Source organism: Macrobrachium nipponense, chromosome 41 (assembly GCF_015104395.2).
Source record: "Macrobrachium nipponense isolate FS-2020 chromosome 41, ASM1510439v2, whole genome shotgun sequence".
Taxonomy (NCBI): Eukaryota; Metazoa; Arthropoda; class Malacostraca; order Decapoda; family Palaemonidae; genus Macrobrachium; species Macrobrachium nipponense.
In genome coordinates, this window is record NC_061102.1 from 4800930 (window position 1) to 4825155 (window position 24226).

At 41.2% G+C, this 24226-nt stretch overlaps 2 protein-coding genes across 25 annotated transcripts in view; one reads left to right on the forward strand and one right to left on the reverse strand.

Moving 5' to 3' along the window:
- The first annotated feature begins 1503 nt into the window (after positions 1–1503).
- On the forward strand, positions 1504–17688 carry LOC135212401 (protein SpAN-like). Its single transcript, XM_064245771.1, has 15 exons — positions 1504–1593; positions 2024–2068; positions 2799–2988; positions 3209–3402; positions 3633–3836; positions 3958–4084; positions 12180–12314; positions 12428–12511; positions 13094–13256; positions 13890–14027; positions 14865–15114; positions 15809–15921; positions 16460–16595; positions 16772–16873; positions 17123–17688. Exons 1-15 carry the CDS (start codon positions 1504–1506, stop codon positions 17366–17368), a joined length of 2217 nt encoding a protein of 738 aa, XP_064101841.1. The 3' UTR covers positions 17369–17688.
- A 1610-nt stretch (positions 17689–19298) lies between these two features.
- The window catches only part of LOC135212446 (liprin-beta-1-like), a 153176-nt gene continuing 148248 nt past the window's right edge, over positions 19299–24226 (reverse strand). For 21 of the 24 annotated variants that reach the window (XM_064245845.1, XM_064245844.1, XM_064245835.1 and 18 more), the window contains 2 exons: positions 23995–24022; positions 19299–21203 (listed from right to left, as the gene is read on the reverse strand). In XM_064245845.1, coding sequence (XP_064101915.1) covers positions 24012–24022 — 11 coding nt within the window. In that variant the 3' untranslated portion in view covers positions 19299–21203; positions 23995–24011. The remainder of the gene's footprint in view (positions 21204–23994; positions 24023–24226) is intronic. The other 3 variants (XM_064245829.1, XM_064245834.1, XM_064245846.1) reach the window with 1 other exon arrangement.

Sequence of the window (24226 nt, forward strand, 5' to 3'; positions counted from 1 at the left end):
CCCGCTCACAAAATTTTTGTTAATCATTTAAGGTACTTTTAGCTGGCAAAGTAAATCATTTTATCATTTCACGTCTCTTATATCATCGAAGCAAGTTGGAAATTCCATAAAGTAACGAAAGTTAAATATCTCCATTTTATGGGACTAGTACTTAACCGCCAACTAAAGACTTCCAAGACCTCGTAATATCACGGCATGCTACTTCCCTGTGACCTTTCAGAAGTTTTTGAAAGTTTCTACTTGTATGTGTGCTGTAATTTGCTATTTTTATAAACTCTTGGACTCTTCCTTTCGCTGGAAAGCAGTAATACTTCTAAATGGTACTACATTCATTCATCTTTCCCGTTTCTGTTTTCCCCGACAACTCCAGTTTCACCTTTTGATGAAAGCAAGGCATATAGAATAAGAGAGAGTATTCTATAGACCTTGGATAAAGGGTGATTTTTGTTACATAACTCGGGGTTGACCCCACCAGGTTATTTCCTCTTTAGATTGGTCGTTCCATTATTAACCTTGTCAGTGAACGAGACGACTTTCATCACAGCCGGATATTTCACGCTGTGCAATGGAAGCATTAAAGTTGTTGGCAGCTTTCCCTCTACCCCTAGATGCAGCCCTTGTCATTCCTTTTACTGGACCTCCATTTCATCGTCTCATGAACATTTGGCAAATTAGTTTTTTTCTCTCTCCTGTTACACCTTTCAAACCTCTGTCACTTTCAATTTCCCTTTCAGAACCGAATGAACCTCATATAGATTCCAGTGTTTGGGCCTTGGCCCAGATTTTATATTCCATTCCATTTAGTAATAGAAATCTAGACAACTTTTATTATTTTTCCGACAACATGAAAGAAACACGGTAGGTTTGGGACATGGTCTTGAGTTGATAATAATGATAATGATAAAATATAAAAGGCCCCAAGCTGCCACCCTTTTCATTCCTTATATACTGTAATTCCATTTATATTCTCTTTTTTTTCCATCTTACTTGACAAATTCTCCCATCAGATGTTTCAACATTATTTTCAGCGCTGAATGACCGCAAAGGTCCCATGGCTTGGCTAAATTATATTCCAATCTTAGTTCAGCAGCACCAAGAATAATTTCGAGGTACTACAATTGAGCTATATTTTGCTTCAATTTAGTTAATTCGTGACGTTCCGTTATGGATCACAGATGGGCGGTCATTGTAGTGAAGTGCGTGTCGTCCAATTGAGGTAGTTCCCTAGACCTATGCAACGTTATCTATCGACATGTAATACGTTTAACGAATCATATTAATAAACATTTATACTTTAGTGAAACCGACGCTGGAAAAAAAAATATATGTATGATAATATTATTGATCATGAAGGTTTTGAATGAGAATTTGTACGAGGTACTACTTATATTTTCCAACAATATATAAAGGATCGCGAAGGCGACAGTTAAAAAGACTGAGAAAGGCACTAAAAAAATGTTTTGGTTTCCCAGAGAGAGAGAGAGAGAGAGAGAGAGATTTATCATGGCGTATAATCAGCCCACAATATTTGCTCTCGTCCCACAGATCGGGACTACTGAATTTGAGACTCCGATTCCCTTCACCCTGATAGACGTAAGTTTCACGATCTAATTTTAATCTCGTAGTTGCATTACATTTATTTAAAGGCTATTTTGCCGGTTTTTAAAACATGCCGAAGTACTTATTTGATTTGCATATTCATTTGATTTAATTCTGCTGCCCGTCCTACCAAATCGATATTAAATTTAATTCATAAAGTATATGATTACCTTACGTGAAGAAATTACATTTAAAAGCATTTAGACTTTATAAGATATATTCAGTAAGGATTTGCAATTAATCTTTTATAGTGAAATCTATTCGCTCTTATAAAAGTTATTATGTTTCAGTTGTGACTAGATTAAGGAGTGGTTTTGAACAAGAAATCTTGCTTTATAATTTGGCGTTCTCGTCTTGCATGGTTTTCTGTTTATATGGCTTACTTTTGTGAAAAGAAAATTTAATTAATACATCTTTTTAACAGGATGAAAATGAGACGTTAACTCCAAAACCAATCATCTTAGATAAGGTGAGAAAATGAAAATGTTTGTGATCGCATGCCCAGGTCCACATACACGAATTTATAGCGTGTGCGTGTTTTCCTGTACCGGACTTATCATAGCAATTAATGTAGTACTGCAGTGGTTAATATTGTAACGTAAGCTACTTTTTTTCAAATTCAGTAATTCGACCTGTACCAAACTCCATTAATCAGAACATTACAGTTAGCTCGTTCAGGGCTCAGGTGTTTTGTTGGTAAAGAGTATATCCAGAAAAGACTTTGCTGACCTACTAGATCCAGATATTCCAATCTGTCAAAAGTCAACTATTATTCTCTTGTGAACAGAGACAGATTTGTGCACACCCAAGATTCCTAGTTCATTTACAGTTTTCTTGCTTTCACGGTAGACTTTTCACTAAACAACCCCATAAGGGGGTTGCACTGTAGGCGTCCCTTCGGCCCCTTTAGTTGCAACCCCATTCATTCCTATTACTATACTGTATATCCGTTCATCTTCTCTTTCTTTCATCTGAACTTTCCTTCCTCTCTTAATAGTTGTTGCATAGTGCAACTTTCCTAACCAGTTCATAGAGCAACTGCAAGGTTTTTCACACGTTGTACCTTTCAAACCTTTCTGCTTAGTTTTCCAAAAAAAATAGCATAATGACCTCATAGGTCCCAGTGCTTGGTCTTTGGCCTAAATCCTATTTACTTCTTAAACAAAAAGATTGTAATGATTTAAACATTATGTTCCCAGAGGGCGCGGGGTTTTGAAGAGCTGAATCCCACCCACGTGGAAGGAGAGGAACTGTACCAGAGTGATATAAGATTGACTCCCGAGCAGAGGGTAGATCTGGTCCAGAGGAAGGCGATCATCTTGTCCCAGAGCTACCGCTGGCCAGTTGGCACAGACGGATTCGTCCATGTTCCTTACGTTTTTGGTGACTGTAAGTATACTGCTGGAGGTCCACACGTTCATCACGTAATCATAATTTAAGTGGGAAATGTGATTCGTGCCTAGTCTTACATTACAGCGTGGCAATCCAGACTTTTACGTTTTTTTTTAACACCTTTTAATCTTATTAGAACATTAAAAACACGGTAGATGCTTCCTTAAAACAATTCCCGTCAAGTGTTATTTGAGTTACTTGAAATTCTTCACCACAGCCAATGTCGACCGCACAGCAGTCTTGGCTGGCATGGCTCATTGGGAGGAACGAACCTGCATCAAATTCGACGAAGCCAATGACCAAAATCAGCCCCACTTGCGATTCATCCTTGGGTCGGGATGTTGGTCCTACATTGGACGAATGTGGACCTGGGCTGGCCAAGACATCTCCATAGGTTCTGGATGTACTGGGGTAGATATTTATCTTTTAAAAGTTCTTTTTTTCTTCTGTTTCATTGAACGGTTGGATAATTTTAGCATAACCATGAAAGTATCTCATTACTTTTAGTACTTTTGGTAACAGCACAATACTAAAGTTAAAGTTCATATCAATAGCCGTTGTTCCGTAAATTTTGAATGAAAAGATTCCTCCTATCGTATGACATGTATAGTTACACAAGACCGTTCTCTTCTCCCATTCAGCTGGGCACAGTTGCTCATGAGATCGGTCATGCAATGGGCTTTTTTCACGAACAGTCACGAAATGACCGTGACTCGTATGTTGCCGTAAACACGGGCAACATCATCTCTGGAAGGGAGCACAACTTCGACAAAGCCGCAGATACGGAGGTTTCAAATTATTCCGTGCCTTACGATTACTCTTCGCTGATGCACTATGGTGGGGCGGTAGGTCGTGTGGCCAGATTCTAATTACTATTACTCATTTATTCTACAATATTTAGATATTTGTGCGAACACACGTGCACCAAATGCTACATGATCTAGTCAACAATCTTCATTTTTCCAGTACTTCACCAAAAATGGACACCTGACCATATCCACTAAATACCCACTGGCTCAAGAATTAATTGGTTCGAGGAGCGGTCTTAGTCATCGAGACACCTTACTAGCAAATCGCATGTACCCGTGTATTGGTAAGCCAACAGACCCTCTGTCTGCAAGTAACATTGCCTGGGGTTGATTGCATAGAGGTGTTTAAAAAATTTTGGTTAAATATTTATCATTGCTTCCATTTAGGTAAATCTTGGGGTTTAGAGCACCATTATACGTAGTACCTGTTGTCTGCAGCAGCTTTAGTCCTTCGATCTATAACTTAAAATATATTGACTCGGGATTTTGCATTGAAGACTTAAAGAGTATAAAGGTTTATAATACCCTTAATAAGAATATAAAGGTTTATAATACCCATATTTTCATCAAGAAACACTGAAATCTTCATGTTTTGATTTCTTAGTTATAGGCATAGTTTAAATGGGAACAGGCTTATTTGGACCTTGGCTGATTCGGACCATGTACTGGCTCATTCGGACCTTCATATGATTCGCCGATTCGGACCTAATATGCATTGGCAGCTCCTGGCTATCATTCATAGGGCTGCGGTTACATAATATTTTTTTTTCAATTCCTTGATATTAACTGCATAAACACATATTATATAGTACACACACACACACACACACACATATATATATATCTATATATATATATATAATATATATATATATATATATAAAGGTTTTATTGCCACGAAAGGAAAAAAATGAAATAACGAGTTGGCCGAGTACTTTCGGTCCTATTCGGACCCTTTACTGAGTCAGTAAAGGGTCCGAATAGGACCGAAAGTACTCGGCCAACTCGTTTTTTCATTTTTTTTTCCTTCGTGGCAAAAAAAAAACCTTTATTTATACATAGCATCACGTTTTATATACTTCGTGATCAAGTTATTCATATATATATATATATATATATATATATATATATATATATATATATGGCACTATAAACCATGTAAACAAAACTGAAAAAGTATTAAATACTAAAATTCAAAGTAGTAACTTTCGGCAGCGGAGAGACTGGCGGACGGACTGACGGAAAATTGAGAATATGAGGTTACATAAAAATATTAATTTTATGTAAACTAAGCGTAGCAAAATGTAAATCATTAAACCATTAAAAAGAATAAAAACTCGAAAACAAAAACATTAAGATAGTACAAAACTGAGCATGACAGTGAAATAAAATAACATAGGCCTATATAAAACAAAAGTACTAAAGAACACCCACTTAAAACACAGACACATGCATACATTCTCTCTCTCTCTCTCTCTCTCTGGGGAAGGCAGCAGAATCGCTGCCGAAAGCTATTTTGAATTTTAGTATCATTGACATTATTGTGGTTATCATTTTTTCCCATTTATTGCAACTCACCACTGAGTTGATTATTCTGCATTACATTACATATCATTAGTATCGTCACTGATTTCATCACTATCACTAATACCTACATATTGATTAGGCTATTGACGAATTTCAAATCACACCTTCGCCCTCCAACAGCTAGGCTAACACTGCTCGAAAGGGCAGTGGCAGTGCTCCCATCCATCACCCCTACGTGGGAGCTGGCTACATTATCACCCTATTATAGCAAAATAAGAACTGTTGATTACCAGCAGTTCCACATATTGTTTCAATTATGATTTTTTTTTTTTTTTTTTTTTTTTTTACAAAAACAAGAGAATGGTAATAATTTTTAAAGGATTATTGATAATCTATACTTAATTTCTCATATTCATGTATATATTTATAATTTTGTGCATACATATTATGAAATCTATAGGGGGTGCTGCAGTTCCACAGTGCCTACTGACGAGCCGCCACTGCTCATATGTATTTACATTATGTAACATATATGTGACATTGTTTTATAATATTGTTTCAATGTTTGTAATCCATAATCATTCCAAAGTCGGTTATGAAAATAATTGAGGAAGCAATGGAAATCTACTCCTCTCACGTTGGATGCACGCTCACTCGGACCTTGGCTGATTCGGACCTTAATCTTGGCTGATTCGGACCATTTGCTAGGCTGATTCGGACCCATACTAATGATTTTATAGTATGTATAGCAATGGGTATTTTTATATAAGCATTCCGTTTCGTTCGTCCCCGCGAATACGAAAGCCACCAGGAATTGGGGCGTCAAATGTATTTTGCCGTGTTTAGTACGAGCCCCTGGGGGTTAATTACAGTCGTTCGAATAAAGATTACTTAAAATTCTTGTTCAGGAGGTAAAACTGCATAGAAAAATCGGCCAATCATATGAAGGTCCGAATAAGACTGGATAAAGGTCCGAATCAGCCAGTACATGGTCCGAATCAGCCTGGTCCGAATCAGCCAAGGTCCAAATAAGCCTGTTCCCCTCGCGTTTGTACGACCATTTATTTCGTACAGTTACATATTGCCCTAATTTTTAAAATAGTTCATGTAAAAATAAAGCCCAAATTCACTCAAATTTACCCGAAATAGCCCCTTTATTTAAACTGGCGCATAGTATATATGTTCACATTTCTTCAGTAGCCTACCAGTTGTTATTTTCCTTTCATTATAGTCCTCCTACGGTTTCATGACACGCCCTTGTAGTTCTTTGACCTGCTTTCTCTGATGTCTCTTTAATTTGCCCTCTTTAACAAGCTTAATTCACCTGATTCGGTATTTCCTTTGCCTCTAAGTATATTAAAGATATAAGTGAATAAGATGCGAGGTTACTTTTTTGGCTATTTTGTTCAGCTTATGATCCCACCCCACCACATCGTTGTTTGTCCTAATACTGCGCCCAAACACTCGCCAGTTCTCCATTTTCCACACACGATTCAGCAACCACGTTAGGGACAACGCTTATTCATAATTTTCTCTGTACATAATTCATCATTCGCGTTGTTCTCACTTCCCCCTGAGAAAGCATTCAGCGGGCTTTCCGTCAGTGTATAAAGCTTATATAACCACATATTGTGTACTTTTATATTTTGTATTTTATGTCTCTCAAGAAACACAAATCGGGTCTCGCCGACCCACTTTTACTCTCTCGCGGGTCGGTGACCACATTTCCGTCCGCATGCTGTATATTTATATTTCCCTTGACTGTAATAAAAATCAGTACACTTCTACCTGCCTCTTTGTCAACCTCTCACAACTGGTGACCCCGGAGTGACGGTGACCCAAGCGGTTTTGGCTCAGCCATTAAGGGACTCACTACCGCCGCTCACCTTCAGAGATCTTTAACGGACTCATACGGCGCCTCAGTATAGATCTCTGAAAGCTCCTACCGTGGAAAAAACCAACGCCTCTAACGGACTAAATACGGCATACCTGCCCAAGGTGTGTTCAGGCGTTTCCTCAAACGGTTTGGCCCGCCATTCACGACTCTGTCGACCGTTTTTGTGAGAGAGGACAATGGGCGCAAACAGTACCTCGCGGGAAACCTCGCGGGAAACCCGGGCCTCCCCCGCCCCAGCGACGGACTCTGACACAGCGGCCGCTCAAGCTGTCAAATTGCCCCCCTTCACAACGGCTGACCCATCTTCCTGGTTTCTTCCGAGCCGAAGGGCAATTCCGGATCGCGGGGCTCACAAACAAAGTGCTGCAGGCTGACCTCGTCGCAGCGGCTCTCCGACAGAGGTGCTCGGCCGAATATCTAACTGGCTGACCGGTCAAGCACGAATCGGACTTGTCACGCTCGACGAGATAAAAGAAAGGCTCTTGACAGCCTATTCCGTGCCTATCGCTGAAAGGGCCGCCCGCGCCCTCGACTTAGTCGCGAACCCCATGCGCGGCGCCGACACCCAAACGATGGCCTGGGGGACCACTGTGATGGGCCTTCGTGGCCCGTCTGCCCGAAATAGGCCCCGACGGAAAAAAGGTAGAGATCAGCCTGAGCCGCGAAATATTCCTGCGGCAACTCGAGCCGGACGTCCGAAAGCAGCTGACCGACGCGTACACCCTAGAGGACGACGAACTACTAGAAAAGGCAAAGAAGCTGACGTTGTCAAACAATGCCGCGAAGCTCGCCGCCCCCCCCGATCCTCCGTGTGCCTGGCCGCAGAGAAGGAAGAAGACGACGACGACCCAACGCAAGAGATCGGCGCCGTATCCCAAGGGAAGTCCTCCCACACGCAGCGAGGTGAAAACTCCTGGTGCCGCTTCCACCGGAGGTTCGGGAGATTCGCCAGGAGGTGCGAAAGCCCTTGCACCTTCCAACAGTCAAAAAACGACGACGGCAAACAAAACCAAGGCCGCCCGTGGCAACGGCCGCGTCGGAACCACACACCGTAGGGTTCTACGTCCGCGACGCGATCTCCGGCCGGAGGATGTTGGTGGATACGGGGGCAATGCACTCGATATTCCCGCCGTCAGGAAAAGACCGTAGCCGCGAGCCCGACAAAAACAACCTCCCTCGTCGCCGCAAACGGGACCCCCATCCGTTCCTACGGCACGAAGCCCCTCGAGATATCCATCTTGGGGCGAAACTACGTCTGGGAATTCACAATCGCGGACGTCAGGATCCCGCTACTGGGGGCAGATTTCCTGGCGCAGAACGGCCTCCTGGCTGGACCGATGGGCCCGAAACGCCCTCCTCTACACGGGGACATGCCTTTTCCCTTCCACTAGCAGCAGGCCCGGGCGCCCCTACAATTTGTACCATCGCCCCCACAAATACGGCAACCTCCTGCAGGAGTTCCCCGAAGTCTTCAAGCCGGAACTTCGTCAGGCGGCAGGGACGCCGCCCAAGCACGGGATTATTCCACCACATAGCCACCACAGGCCCCCCGACACACGCGAAGTTCCGACGACTCCCTCCGGAGAGATGGCCGCCTCCAGGAGGCGAAGCAGGCGTTCTCGGAGATGGAACGGATGGGGCATCTGCAAGAAAGCATCGAGCCCTTGGGCGTCGCCCCTGCACATGGTACAGAAACCTGACGGCACCTGGAGGCCCTGCGGAGACTACAGAAGACTCAACCTCGTTACAATCCCCGACCAATACCCCTTGCCAAACATGCAGGATTTGACAGGGGCCCTTCATGGGGCGAAGGTCTTCACAAAAATGGACCTCTTAAAATCCTATTTCCAGGTTCCAGTGCACCCCGAGGATGTCCCCAAGACTGCCATCATCACGCCTTTTGGCTCCTTCGTTTTCCATTACTCAACCTTCGGCCTGAGGAATGCAGGGGCCACCTTCCAGCGCCTGATGGACAGCATCCTGGGGGACCTGCCCTTCTGCGTCTGCTACGTCGACGATATCTTGATTTTTTCCAGGTCCTTGGAGGAGCACCTACATCACGTCCGAGCGGTCCTGAAGCGCCTGCAGGAAAACGGGCTGGTCGTCCGTTTCGACAAATGCACCTTCGGCGCCGAGAAGGTGGACTTCCTCGGACACGAGATCTCCGCGACGGGCGTGCGCCCCATGGCCTCGAAGGTAGGCGTGGTGCAGAAGTTCCCAACACCAACCACGGTCAAGTCCCTGCAGGAGTTCATCGGAATGGTCAATTACTACCGACCGATTCATCCCCGCCGCCGCCCGCACCATGTCTCCTCTAACACAGGTCCTGAAAGGGAAACCAAAGGCCCTAACGTGGGAGGCCGAACAAGAGAAGGCTTTCAACGAGACGAAGAGGGCCCTCGCCAGAGCGGCGACATTATGCCACCAAGACCCTGCTGCACCTTTACGCCTCACCACCGACGCCAGCAACGTCGCCTGCGGGGCTGTCCTCGAGCAGGTGGTCCAGGGCGAGCCCCAGCCACTCGCCTTCTACAGCAAAAAACTATCAGCCGCCAAGACGAGGTACAGCACGTTCGACCGCGAACTCCTGGCAGTGTACCAAGCAGTGCGACATTTCCGCTACCTCCTCGAGGGCTCCCCCTTTACGATCAGGACGGACCACCTCCCTTTGGTACACGCCTTCACCAAGGCGGGCGACGCTTGGTCAGCGAGACAACAGAGGCACCTAGCAGCCATCGCAGAGTTCGGTTTGCACCATCCAGTACGTGCCTGGCGAGAAGAACCCCCGTGGCAGACGCCCTATCGAGGATAGAAATCAACGCCGTGCGTCTCGGGGTCGACTACGAAGACCTCGCCCGGGAAACAGGCTGCCGACCCGGAGACTGCGCCATACCGCACTGCTATCACCGCCCCTCAAGTGGGAAGACGTGCCTTTCGGACCCGCAGTGGCATGACGCTCCTCTGCGACATCAGCACGGGCCGCCCGCGCCCGCCTGATCCCAGCCTCCCGAAGGAAAGCCGTGTTCGACGTCATACACGGACTCTCGCACCCCTCGGGCCGGACGACGGTGCGCCTCCTGACGGAGAAGTTCGTCTGGCATGGAATTCGGAAGGACTCCCTCGAGTGGGCCAGGACCTGCGTGCCTTGCCAAACTAGCAAAATCAGTCGGTCACACGGAATCAGGCGTGGGGAAATTTCCGCAGCCGAAACGAAGATTCGGCCACATCCACATAGACGTCGTTGGCCCCCTGCCCCCGTCGGAAGGCGCCAGGTACCTCCTGACGGTAATCGATCGCTCCACCAGATGGCCCGAAGCAACGCCGATGTCGGAGGCGACCACGAAAGCATGTGCCGAAGCACTCCTCGCCAGCTGGATCAGTCGATTCGGAGTGCCAGACGAAATCACGACAGACCGCGGACCAGTTTTCCTGTCGGAGTTGTGGACTGCCCTGGCCCGCCTAATGGGAACGTCGCTACATGCCACCACCGCCTACAACCCAGCAGCTAACGGCATGGTGGAGAGAGTCCACCGTTCGATCAAGGCTTCCCTGATGGCGCGCTGCACGACGAAAATTGGAAGAGCCAACTACCGTGGGTCCTCCTCGGTCTCAGGACTGCCCCGCGGGCAAACGGCGAAGCATCACCCGCGGAGAAGGTATACGGGGAGCCATTAACAGTCCCTGGCGAGTTCTTCCCGACCAATGCCGACGACGCTGACGTCTCCATCGCCAGGCTTCGGGAAAGTCCGCCGGGAAGTTCACGCCCTGCGTCAAAACCTTCTCCGACAGAACCAAACGTTTCCTCCCGAAGGCCCTATCATCGTGCAAGCACGTCTTCGTCAGGGACGACGCCCGCCGCCCGCCTCTAACGAGACCTACCGCGGTCCCTTCGCGTCCTACGACGCACTGACAAGGCATATCTCTTATCCATCAACGGTCGCGAGGACTGGGTCACAATCGATCGCCTGAAACCAGCCTTCATCATGGACGAGGACCTCGCAGACGCGGATTCCACAGGGCGCCTCAATCTTCCTCGGAAAAAAGCGACTCCTTCGATCGCCAAACCTCCTAGCCGTAGCCCGCGGCCGCCCTCGAAAGACGGTCGAACCCCCCGAGGATCACCTCAGGGGAGGCATCCCGTCCCCGGAAACCCGAGGATCTACCACAACAACTAATATCACGCACCCGAGGGCGCCTCCGCCGTCCAGCTCGCTTCCGCGAGTGACTACCCGAAGTACAAAGAAGTCAGCCAACAATCATACCTAATTATTGTCTTAGGGGGGGAGTATTTGTAAGGACAACGCTTATTCATAATTTTCTCTGTACATAATTCATCATTCGCGTTGTTCTCACTTCCCCCTGAGAAAGCATTCAGCGGGCTTTCCGTCAGTGTATAAAGCTTATATAACCACATATTGTGTACTTTTATATTTTGTATTTTATGTCTCTCAAGAAACACAAATCGGGTCTCGCCGACCCACTTTTACTCTCTCGCGGGTCGGTGACCACATTTCCGTCCGCATGCTGTATATTTATATTTCCCTTGACTGTAATAAAAATCAGTACACTTCTACCTGCCTCTTTGTCAACCTCTCACAAGGTCAACATAATCCATAAAAACTCTTAACTGGCCCAATGACACCCACCTTGCCTGAACGTTCATCAAAGGCTTCCCCTAATATCATTGTTATAATATAAAATTATTAGTATGGGTCCAAATCACCCAAAACTAAAAGGTCCGAAACAGCCGAACAAATGGTCCGAATTAGCCTAAACAATTGTCTGGATCAGCCTAGTAAATGGTCCAAATCAGCCAAGACTAAGGTCCGAATCTGATCCGAATCAGCCAAGGTCCGAATAAGCCAGCATCCAGTTAAATCTGGCGCTACAGTCCTTGGCTCCCACCTAAATTAGAGTATAATGACCTGTGATTAAAATTATTTTTGATTTTGTAGATAAGTGGGTGGCTGACTGTGGCTTAACTAGCGATCCCTGCCAAAATGAAGGGTACCTGGGCTCTTCATGCAGTTGTGTGTGCCCTTCTCATACAAGTGGGACATATTGTGAAAACATCATAGGAGACTACTATGGTAAGGACAACACCGTATGTCTAAGTGTTCTTCATCCCTGAAATACAATAGCCTATGCTTTTGGCTCTGTCCTATCCAATAACTCATTCCTTTTTCATTTATCTTTGTTATAGATACGGTGGTAAGCAGTTGTTCTGAGACAATCACCTCTGAAACCACGGTATCCTCTCCCAATTACCCATCGAATTACGATTCCTGTAAGTTGATACAAGTTGCAATGTTCCTATAAATGTGGAATGAAATGAGAATCCTTCCTTTTGACTTACCCATCAACACCAACAAAGTCACCTCAGCCAGATGCAGAATTCACTTACGAATTCAGTTTTTGTTAATTCGTAAGATCTCGAAAGTTTCATTGCTTGGCACTTACCAGTAATGACCATTCTTCCCCAAGGGAAATCCAGGACAGCCATACATTCCTTTTCATAATTTTTGGCTAATGAATATTCCAAACTTCAAACACTAGAAGTAAAGCAATGCTTTCTGGCATATCAAAATTACTTACTGGCAGCTTTGTTTATTATATTTTGTTAGTCTTCAGTCGAACCCTATTGAAATGTATGTTGAAATAAAAATTTTAAGCTTATTAAAAACCTGCATGACTACAGAAATCTTTTAAAGGAAAGAGGTATCGCGATGAATATTTTATAAAGTAAATGACTGACCCGTACATTAACACCCTAATGGGAAATCAGTCTTGTAAAAGAACTCTTCATGCTGCATGCATATAAACTGTATAAATGAAGCTGAACTGTTCTCGTTGTCTCCTTCTTCACCAGCCCTTCAGTGCATCAAATGGATCCGGGCACCTACCTGCTATCGTGTGAGGCTCACTGTAAATGATTTCCGGATGTACTCCCAAGTCACTTGCTCAGATGGTACTTCATGCTGCTACTGGGACGGATTGGAGATCAGAACTGGAAATTTATATGATGGCGCCTGGTAGGAGGAGGATGCACATATTTTGTCAGAACTCTGTACATTTTATGCAAACTTTCTGTCTGTTGATTTTTCTCCTGATCCCAATTCTGCTCACAGTTCCTTCGTAGCAATCATCTCGAGATCAGTTGCGCTCGGACATAATTCCCATCCTTTTCATAACTTTTCCCTTTAGAAATATTTTCTTCCACCATATCTTTCCTTTCAAAGCCCTTCCATAACTGTTTAAAAACTTGCACGCAGGATCTGGGACCTTGGATTTAAATTGGGCGTATTGACCCTTTTAAGAATTTAATAAAGACCAGAACACATCAGTAACAAAAACTCACAACTTAAAACTGATATAAAAGCACCTGAATTTTGTACCAGGTAATAGTTTAAAAGACCTTTATATGTACAGAACTATCACAACTATACATACAAGTGTGCATAGCAGTGATGGTTGTATTTAAATGTTTTAAACGTTTATACTACCTAATCCAAGGTCTATGTAATGCATACATCAGTTTTAGCTTTGCGTGTGTCTGTTACAGTACTATTGTTGTGTTCTCATTTTGTGTAATCAGTGTTACCCTCCTCCTGAATAAATATCATTTACACATTGTAATCATATTGGGTATTCACGTTTATTACAAGGTACTGTGGACAGATGATCTCCCCAGGTTCAGTCTTCCTCTCTGACAGCAACCAAATGATCTTATTCTTCAAGACAACCACCAGCTACTACAAGGGTTTTCAAGGCAACATAGAATTCGTGCAAGATCCATCGTGCACGTAAGTCATTCATTTTATAGACTTTTTTTTTTTAAGTGGTAAAAAAAAAAAAAAAAAAAAAAACTCGAGATTACTTCTCGTGGTGTGCACTCAACTTTGTCATCTTAGTAGAATCGAATAGTTGTTTGCTTCAACTCTGTTGAGCTAATGTTGATAGTGCACCTCCCGTGATGCTCTGTAGTCTACTTTAAAGTTCTTTGCAGCATCCCTTCAGTCCCTAGCTGCAAGGTCTTTCATTCCTTTTACTGTACCTCCGTTCATATTCTCTTTCTTCCGTATTACCCATAGAGTACTGTAGTGTGACGCAATCGCCACCGTTCCCTGGGCCAATCGTCTGGTTTTGCTCTGTACGAAATTAATGGAGCTGAATTTGAAACGCCCAGAAAATCATTAATAGAGGAAAGTTAGCATTGAGAAAAATACAAAAATATACAATACCATGTAAAAATACTTGTTTATCAAAAAAATTAAATGACAACTAAGCAGCATGTTTTATACAACATTATACTTATTTTTCTTAATCAAATTATATGGGTCTAAATGCTAACTTCCTTATATTAATGATTTCATGGGTGATTCAAATCTGGACCTTTTAATTTCTAATGGAGGGAAAACACGTAAGTTGCCCGGCACGTGACCCGCGACATCACGGCTACGGTACTCTTATTTTATTCAGCTTGTGAGGTCTTATCTTTGTGCTTCTTCTGTCATCAACTTACAAAACCAGATTCCAATCTGTAACCTTTTTGTGGAGAATATAAAAAAGAATTTTGATTCTTATTTTGTGTAGATATCTAAATTTGCTTGCACAATATTGAGAGCTAAAATATTCACCAGAGTTCCGACTACTACTACTACCACAACTCCAACTACTACTACTACTACTGAAGCTACCTCCACCACCATAACTCCAACTACTACCACAACCACCACCGCAGCTACAACAACAACAACCCTGTCTTCAAGCACAGCCTCCCCCAATACTTGCCAGCTTGAGAACTACAATGGGATACACTACTGGACTTCACCAAACTTTGGCCAAGGGGACTATCCTAACGATGCCTTCTGCAACATGAGTGTCTCAACCGTAAGTCATGTTGATAGCTAATGCAAGGTGTCTGTTGGAGGATGTTTGCTAAAAAAATATATATGTGATGTGTATACAGGCAGTCCCCGAGTCATGTCAGGTTCGGATTACGTTGTTCCAGACTTATGGCGCTTGCCTCAATTTTTCTGCATTGTAAGTGGATTTATGGCGCTGTTACCTGCTTTACAGCACTGGAACCTGGACTTACGGTGCTGTAAATGCTATTTATTACCATTATAATTGTGATTCGGGTTAAGGCGATTTTCAGCTTACAGCCCCCTGCCAGGAACGGAACCCCGCTGTAATTCGGGGACTGCCTGCATTTTTTTTATTCATTTATTTATTTGTAATCATAACACAGTGGTTGGGACACTTACCCCTCCAGTATTTATATAGATGTGTTTAAATAATAGCTTGTGTGTCTCTCAGCATACCCAAAGTTATTGGATATGCGTTAGTTATTTGGCTAGGCTGAGTTTCAGCCAGGATGGAGAAGGGAATATGTAAGGATAGAAGCCTCAGATCAGAATATTTGCTGAAATAATATGGGAATAACAATATGATATAAAATATACAGAGTATTTGGCCATGATGAAAGTGAAACTGTGAAGGACACAAAGGCAAAAGAGATGTGTGTGTGTGTGTGTGTGTTAAAAATGACAAGCATGACATGAAAAGTGGCATAATCTTTCAGGCAAGACCTGCAATGGCTTTGCTTACCTTCAGTCCATTCCAACTACAAGGCAAAGTAAAGAGATCGTGCCGAGATTTCGTGTCGTTCACATACCCTTACGATGTCCAGAAAGTGTGAGTTTTTAAAGTTTGCTCCTTCTAATTTTAGTTTTTGCCAATACAGCATGAAATACACAGGCCATGGGAATTAAAACACACCTTCTGTAAGTCTGCTGTTGGTAATTTCTTTTTGAGGCCCACATCAAATATGTCTTCCATGAATGTAGAACTTATTCAAACATTGTTTTGCTTCCTCTGTTCTGACATCTAAAGATTTTCCTTTTTCCATTCAAATTGTCCTCATAAGAAAGTGCTACTGTGGATGTAAACACTTCTTTGCCATCTTAAATTTTCCTTTGTCCAAATTAAAGCACAATGGTACCTTCTAAGTTATCCTCCTATATGTATCAATATTGAAACATGATTATAAATCAGTCATTGAGAAAGATTTAAGTCATTAGTGTCACAAATATAATCTTAACAGCATGGAACTTGCCTGAGTAAATGTATTTATGTCAGGGTGGAATAATTCATAAGTCTTTGTAATCACAAAGATATCCCCTAAGAAAAAAAAGTATATGTAGCTCTTAATAATTTTTAATTTTCTTTACAGGTTTTGTGGCGATAGAACTGGCAAGAAGCAGAAACTACCATATTTCTCTTTCCGTGGAATGTTTCGTAGCAATGGTGCCATCACAGATGCTGGATTTAATATCAGCATGCAGCAAAAGGACACATCTTGTCACAAAGTAAATTAACATGTGTATTACCACAGAGGATTGCCATTACATGTTTATTACGTATTCTATCTCTGATTTACAAATGATCTCGGCAAATTAATTTTATCTTCCTTATAAATATAATGTGGTATGCATGATTTCTCCTAATAGAAAAATTTACATAATTATTGCTCTTTCATCATCAGGTAATCAGCTTAACCTCTTTGGGAGAATCTGGAATATTCAAGACTCCGCGGTACCCTAATGTTGACAGGAATCGAAGGAGGATGTGCGAAATCTGGATTATTGTAAGTCATGCTGTCATTTTGCTTCAGATCTTATCAGACCATTTTAAGTCTTCTAATCATGTCACTGTAAGGCTTCTACCTTGAATGCATATCGGACCATGCATATATGCGGTATACTCCAAAGTAAAAGTAGTTCATACAAATGCATATGTGCCATTATGTACATTTATGCAATGTATGCTTGTGTGTGTCAGTCCTCCATCCTTACTTCATGTTTTTTGCAAATGACTTCTTCCTTTTTGACCATAGGCGCCGACATCTTATCGAGTGCGTTTGGATTTCCTAGGATTCGACCTAAATGATCCCTGCAAATCCAACAATGTGGTGATCAACCCAAATGGAGACAGGGAATACCGAAAAGCAACGGGATCAACCCGACATTGTGGGACTACCCTACCACCACAGATATTTTCCATTCAGAATGAAATAGACCTTGTCTATCAAGCCAGCCAACGTAACAGAGGATTCAAATTACAATATACTGTTGTGGTGTAAAGATAAACTTTTTCAGGTTAATAGTAAGCATCTCTTCAATGTACTAGGGAGCTTGATTCTGTTGGAGAATCTTGACTTGAACTGGAATGACATTTTAACTGTAGACCCAAATGTCTAGTAAATTGTGCCATGTCAGATGGAACAGGAATTTCAGTGTCTGTAGTACTTGATAAAACTTTCTTTTATTTTTGAGAAAAGGATAACATCTTAACAAAGATTTATTCTTGTCTAAAGGTGAGCTGAACAAAGCTTAATCAGAATAAATGCGCATTTCTGAATAGTAAGAACTAAGAAACAATAAAAGTTTTTGAAATGCAAAAGTTATCTTTTTAATCCTAAAAACTTAAAATATATTTGAAAAACCTTCTGTTTTTGAATTAGGAAGCAAATATATTACAACACAAAGCAATGGAGAGAGAAAGAGGCGGCAGCGTAGTGTGATTCTTGGAGATAGTATTTGTATTTGCGTGGTGTGAAAATAAATGCAAGTGTGACTTTAGGTGGGAAGGTGCAGCCCTTCTGACAATATTAATTGAAAAGGCAAGTATACATTACTGATTTAAAATAAAACACTAAATAATATTTCTCCAAAACTTAATGTAAGATTTATGAGAGAGAGATACTCTTGACGAGGCAGACAGTGTAGCATTCCTACTCAGTAGACCCCACATATTCGCCAGGGAGGGGTTCCAGACCCCACGTCCAATAGCTGAAATCTGCGAATACTTTAAACCACTCTAAAAACACTTGGAACTGCCAATTTTGATAGTTTAAAATAAAAAGCTTATACATGGAGTATTTTAACAGTTTTATCACATGAAAATATGAAAATAGAGTAATTTGTGAATATTCTCTGTAAAAAATAAGCGAATAATGGGTACATATGGTCCATAGAAAAATCCGTGGATAGGAGAGCCTGTGAATCGTGAGTCCGCAAATAGCGGGGGTCGACTTTAGTAACTGTATGGCTTTACACTAGAAGTGTTATAAACAAATTTAATTAACTGTATTAATTTACTTTCTCTTTCATCATATACTTTTTCTTTAAATGATTTTTTTTAACTTTAATTTTTGCTTTTGCATCATTATATCACTGTACTACTGCAAATTGTATGTGCCCAGTCGTTACTGTAACCATTAATTTTATTTTTTACAGCTTCATTGTTTTTCATCTCTGGGAGAGTTATGATCATTGAGAAGATACATCAAAGGCACCATGTTAATTGGCATCTTATATTGTCACTACTTACAGATCAATTTCTGCAGTTGAAACATCTGATGATCTGTGAGATATAGTCTTCTTATCTAACACCATAATGTGATGACTGCTTCTATGCAGCCCAAAGCAGTTTGCCGTGATATTGTTTGAAAGATGTAGCTGAACCAAGGTAGGAAAAAATGCCATTAATTATTGTTCATGGCGACAAACATTTGAGTCATTAGCAAAGCCTTGATTAAGTTACCTAATATATACAGGTATTGCATTTCAAGTTGTATTAAAGTTTCAACTGTCCATCACAGTAATTTTCCATGGCATTTTGGCCATTGGTTTGGATAACACCAATTTCATGTGTGAATATCAAGGGTAAACATCAGCGCAAAAATTTTTGTGTTTCCTGTATTTCTCATGGGGTATGTAGCGTATACGTACTGACCCAATCAAATTGGATACATTTCCTGTTGGAGAATGAGATGAAGTAGTGAGTTTTAGGCCTTCTACTTCTGTGGGTACTTCACTTTAATCATAATAGTATTTGTTTACTTAATTTTCTTGAATTGTTTACTATTTTCTTTAGGATGGTGGCTCAGATGGCATAGTTTCGTAAATCGGAAAAAAATCCTCGAGCCAAAGCCTGTGGAAATGCTTTGATTTATGGGTCTTCCTTAGCTTTTAGTAATGATTATCAGTTATAAGGAAAATCAAATTACCTTACAGACTTAGCAATTTTTATTAAAAACCTTTACTAAAAATCATACCCACATAATGACTTTGGTACTCAATCGTATATAGATTGGGGATAAAGTCACTAAAACTTGTGACAATCAGCAAATCTGAACTTAATTTCCTGTCAGAAATTACAAAAAATTAAAAAAATCTCCAGTTCAGATCAACTGTGCCGTTAAGAACAGTGAATAATTTATAATAAAAGCAGTAAATGCCACAACATGGGCATATTATAAACAGGCATTTCATATTCTTTAGTTTGGCATTAGTTGTAAGATAAATCTTGAAAACATAATAACAGTAAATAGAGTAACCATATAGTACTAGGCAAGTGAAATGTAAGCAAAAAATCAAAAAGAAAGCATTTGATGACTAGGGGTTAAAAGACCAATTCACTGTACGACAGTTATCAACAGTTACTCCTCACCATCACTGAAGGTAAATAAAGCTTAAGTATATGAATAAAAGTGCAGTATCTAATTTGTAGTAATTCAGAAGCCATAATGGTTAGATGGAACTGTAACTGGGAAGTAAAAAGTATTAAGGTCTGCTAGCTTCTTACTTTATTTAAAATTCTCATTAATACCAACCAATAGGGGTCAACATGAATTATTAGATATTTACACAAACTTTTTTTTTTTTTTTTTTTTTTTGAATTGTATGATCAGAGAAATGCAGTATACTGTACTATGCACTATGCTAGGCTTGTAAGTAACATCGTAAATTTGACATCAAATTCATTATTTGCTAACTCAAGGATACAGAATATTGTACTGATGAATTTTCTTGATAAGCACTCCCACAGAATTCTCAATGTTGAACCTTTTGTAGTATATTAAAATCCATAGGTTTTTTCCTTTTTTATCCACAGCACACCAACTACCATATAGCTACTCGGTTGAGAAACAAATCATTGTCAGGTAATTTCATGTGACGAGCTGCACAAGTTATAAATACTACAGGTAACTTAGAAAGTGGTGGTAAAAAAGTTATTGGAAACTTAAAACAATTAGTGACTCACGAAAACTTGTATTTTTTCATACAAGTGTCATAATTTTCATCAGGGGAAAAAATAGAATATGTTACATCTATATCTAAAATGACACTCATTTTTGCTGGTATATATGCATTAACCTGTACACATTTGTAATAAATATTTAAAGAAAAATCCTTGAAAATTAGTTCATGTCGTAAGGCCCTCTTAGAGCTGAGGAAATGTATGAAATAATGTTCAAGAAATATAATAATGAGTGCTTTTGAATTATTTGCAAGGAACTAAGAGGAACATTCTTTTAAAAATACAACTTTGTTCTAGTTTTATGGTGCATCATTTACAAAATGCTAGTCAGCTTGTTTTACAATACATTTGCATACAGATGTTATAGAGACGGTAATAATTAACAGAATCCTTTTCTACTCTTCTAATGATATTTTAAAGCTCAATGCTAATTGCACAGCATCTTGGTTTAAATTCTGCCAATCTTCCAAGAAATGGCATTCTCCTAATGCCTTTCATTATTCATCTTTCAGGGAATGGCATTCTCATAATGCCTTTATTATGATTAATAAGGCACTTCAAGTTATTTGAGACATTTAGCTCAGAAAGTTTAACCATTTAGTGAGCCACATTATTAAATCCAAAATTCATTATGACCGAGTTGAGTCTTGCACCTTCATGATTTCATTTGTACTTTCACGGAAGCCTTTCAGACTGAACGACCTCAGTGAATCAATCCTGGTTGGTTGATATGCAGACAAAAGGCAGAGGGTAAAGGCAAAGCTGCTGGGCAGAGTTGCAAAGGGAAGAGCCAGACAACCAGCGCAGACTCTTCTCTCTCATACTTTAGTGATCCGACCAATCAATGGAGGTGCAGATGAACGATGGATGCGCTGTAAAATCCCAAGAAAGAAATGTAAGTAATTTTATAGGGTTTGTTTGCAAGTCATTTTAGTATTTAAAATTTTTATATAAATGAAAATACAAATGTCAAAATTAGGTCAAGATATAGCTTCCCAATGTAACAGATACAAATTCTGTTATGTACTCTAGTTTGTGGCTTGATGATAAATGCAGATTTAATCATATTATTATAAGATTAGTTTGTGGCTTGATGATAAATGCAGATTTAATCATATTATTATAAGATTTTGTTATACTTAATCCACTTGTCATTTCAGGACTACTCTTTAGTCTTGCACCAAAAATTGGCAATTAATGGAATAAATATGGCAGACTACTGCTTAGAACCATCACGTAAAAGTGAAATCACACACGTCGTAAAAAAAGGCACAAATGTAACTGTGGGTAATTTACATCTACTCCCCTACTTGAGGACTATGCCATCTGTCTGGTTTTGGAGAGTGAAGAAACAGTTCAACCTCTGAAATGTCTCAAGCTTGATGAGAAAGAAAGACCACACCCTTCATCCCCAACACTCACTGCAAGCTGGACACAGTCCTAAGAAGAACCTCATCAGTTCATCACAGTTCTCCTCGCTGCTGCCAACCTGCACAAGATAAGCCCATTTTCACCTTATCAGATCTAAATGTAGGAGGCAAACCATATAAAGTGACCTCACCAGGGAGATTTGACCAAGCTGTCTGCAAACTCACATCTGCGCTGCCCTGCCCAATGCCAAAGGTACTGATCCAAGGTCTCACACCACTAGCCCCTTTAATCTGTGATACCAAGGACAACTACTATGACGAAAGAGCAAATGCTGTAGACAGACTTCTGTACAAGCCACAGCAAAATGAGCACCCCAAGTTCACTACAGTGGATCTTTCTCCATGAAGTTGAATAAGCAGCAAGGAACTGCACCCCCGGCTGGCGCAGGAGAAAAATGACCAGGCAAGCCACATTAAAAAGTAATGGTGGCCACCACAACACCACCTAGATGCCTACTCTGTGAGATTTTACAGCACCTTCAGCAAGAAGTTTGTGGTCAACATAGTTGACTTCAAGTCAATAATACCAGCATCAAATATTGATTTCCAACAACCACATTGACAGCCAAAAGTTGCAGCTGGGTAAATCCCATAGCATCATCCCTAACACCTACTGAGAGCTTATCCTGCATGAAGAGAAGGAAATACAGGTGGAATGCTCCTATGATAAGTTTCCTTCCTGACTTACAAAAATCATGGCTCCACTCAATGATGTCTTCAGTAGCAACATCAAGCATTCACATGGAGCCCTGACAAACAAGATCCTACTAACGTGGAGCCCTGACAAACTAGATCCTGTCAAGCAGCCAAGAAAATACTAGCCCATAATGCCGTGCACTGGCATTTGGGAACCTCAACTAGCCTCACCATTTTGGTGGGTGATGGGTTGATTTCTTGTTTATGAGCCATGTGTAGAACAAGTGCCCAGAGTAAGTTCTGCTTTTCACTTTGGCCCATTGAATCTTGTGATGAATCCTGCTTTGAAGGATTGGTGTGTTCCTTCAGCCAGGCCATTGACAACTGGATTGTGTGGTGCAGTGTGTTTGACCCTGTAATCTGGCCAAGGTGGTCAATATTTTGAAAAGTAAAAGCTTGTCCTGTGTTAGAGATGATGATGTTTGTTATGGTGAAGAGCTTGCAAGTGCCACTTAGATGGCTGTCAGCCATTTCACCCTAACCATCATCATCATCATCATCTCTGACAGAGGACAAGCTTTCACTCCAAAATACTGACAACCTTAGCCATATTACTGGAGTCAAACACACTGCACAATGGCATACAATACCGTCATTATGGCATGGCTGAAAGAACATACCAATCTCTAAAAGCAGTGCTCATCAGAAGATGCAAAGGCCCCAATTTGAAAGCAAGACTACCCTGGGTACCTGGTCTATTATGGCTCCTAAACAGGAAATCAACACTTCGCTCACCAAATTGTTGTTTGGGAAAACCATCAATATACAGACAGACACAGAATTACTGTATGCATATGAATTATAATAGTAATATGCACTATGTAAGGCTATTATCACTATAAAATAAAAATAGATGTAAAACAATTATTGCATTTAATTTACAGTACCTCGAGCTTGTGGATGTATTTGATAAGACTGGGGGAATATGGTGTCGAAAAAATATTTCATGATGCAGAACACAGTACAATACAACAGTGATTAAGATGTCTCTGATGGAAGCCCTGATGTAACATGATTTTTGGAAAAAAAAAAATTACTTTCAATACTAAGCCAGAACATGAAATAATTGTTGCAATTAACTAGTGCCCCTCCACTACTATGGTGAGCCCAAGGCTTGTGTCTGAGACACAAAACCTATATTTCATGAAATTTGTGCAGCTTCCATATTTATTGATGTCAGCATATTTTAAGTGATCTGACAATTGAAATGATTGTCCTGATTGGTTCATTTCTGCCCAACTACACAGACACGGCTTCTCTTCCCAGTTTTCTTTAATTCAAGATGAATGGAATATGCTAAATTTCATCTATTCTTAATCAGATTGCTTTGTAAGTGATGATAGCCATGCGAGTTCAAGTCAAGCCTAGGCCCAACTAGATTCAAATTACTATACAGAAACCTGATAATTAGGGTTATTTCACTGAAAAATTCATTAATGAATTTAGCAATTCTGTATTTACTGTCAAAAGGACAAGGTTTTGCTAAGGACCTACAGGTCTTCAAATACCTATTTTTAGATAAAAATTTATTACTTACCTCAACAGAGTTTCCCATCACCGTTGGTCTGCAGTGAGCATTGGCAAGGAAGAAAGAGAATAGTTAGCAACACAAAAAAAAGCTGAGAGGCAACTAAGTGGGTATAAATCAGCAAACAACATGGACAAGGAGACAAATGTGATGACACAAACAAGACTTTAGTGATGCAAATTATGGTTATACCAAACAACATTAAATCTGTAATACTGTATGTCAATTTTTTTTTATCTAG

Excerpts from the sequence above, each read along its gene's own strand:
- LOC135212401 (XM_064245771.1), top strand. The coding sequence starts at position 1,504 with ATGGCGTATAATCAGCCCACAATATTTGCTCTCGTCCCACAGATCGGG. Across the intron at positions 1,594-2,023 it reads TTCCCTTCACCCTGATAGAC|GATGAAAATGAGACGTTAAC; the intron begins GTAAGTTTCACG and ends TCTTTTTAACAG. Across the intron at positions 3,403-3,632 it reads TAGGTTCTGGATGTACTGGG|CTGGGCACAGTTGCTCATGA; the intron begins GTAGATATTTAT and ends TCTCCCATTCAG.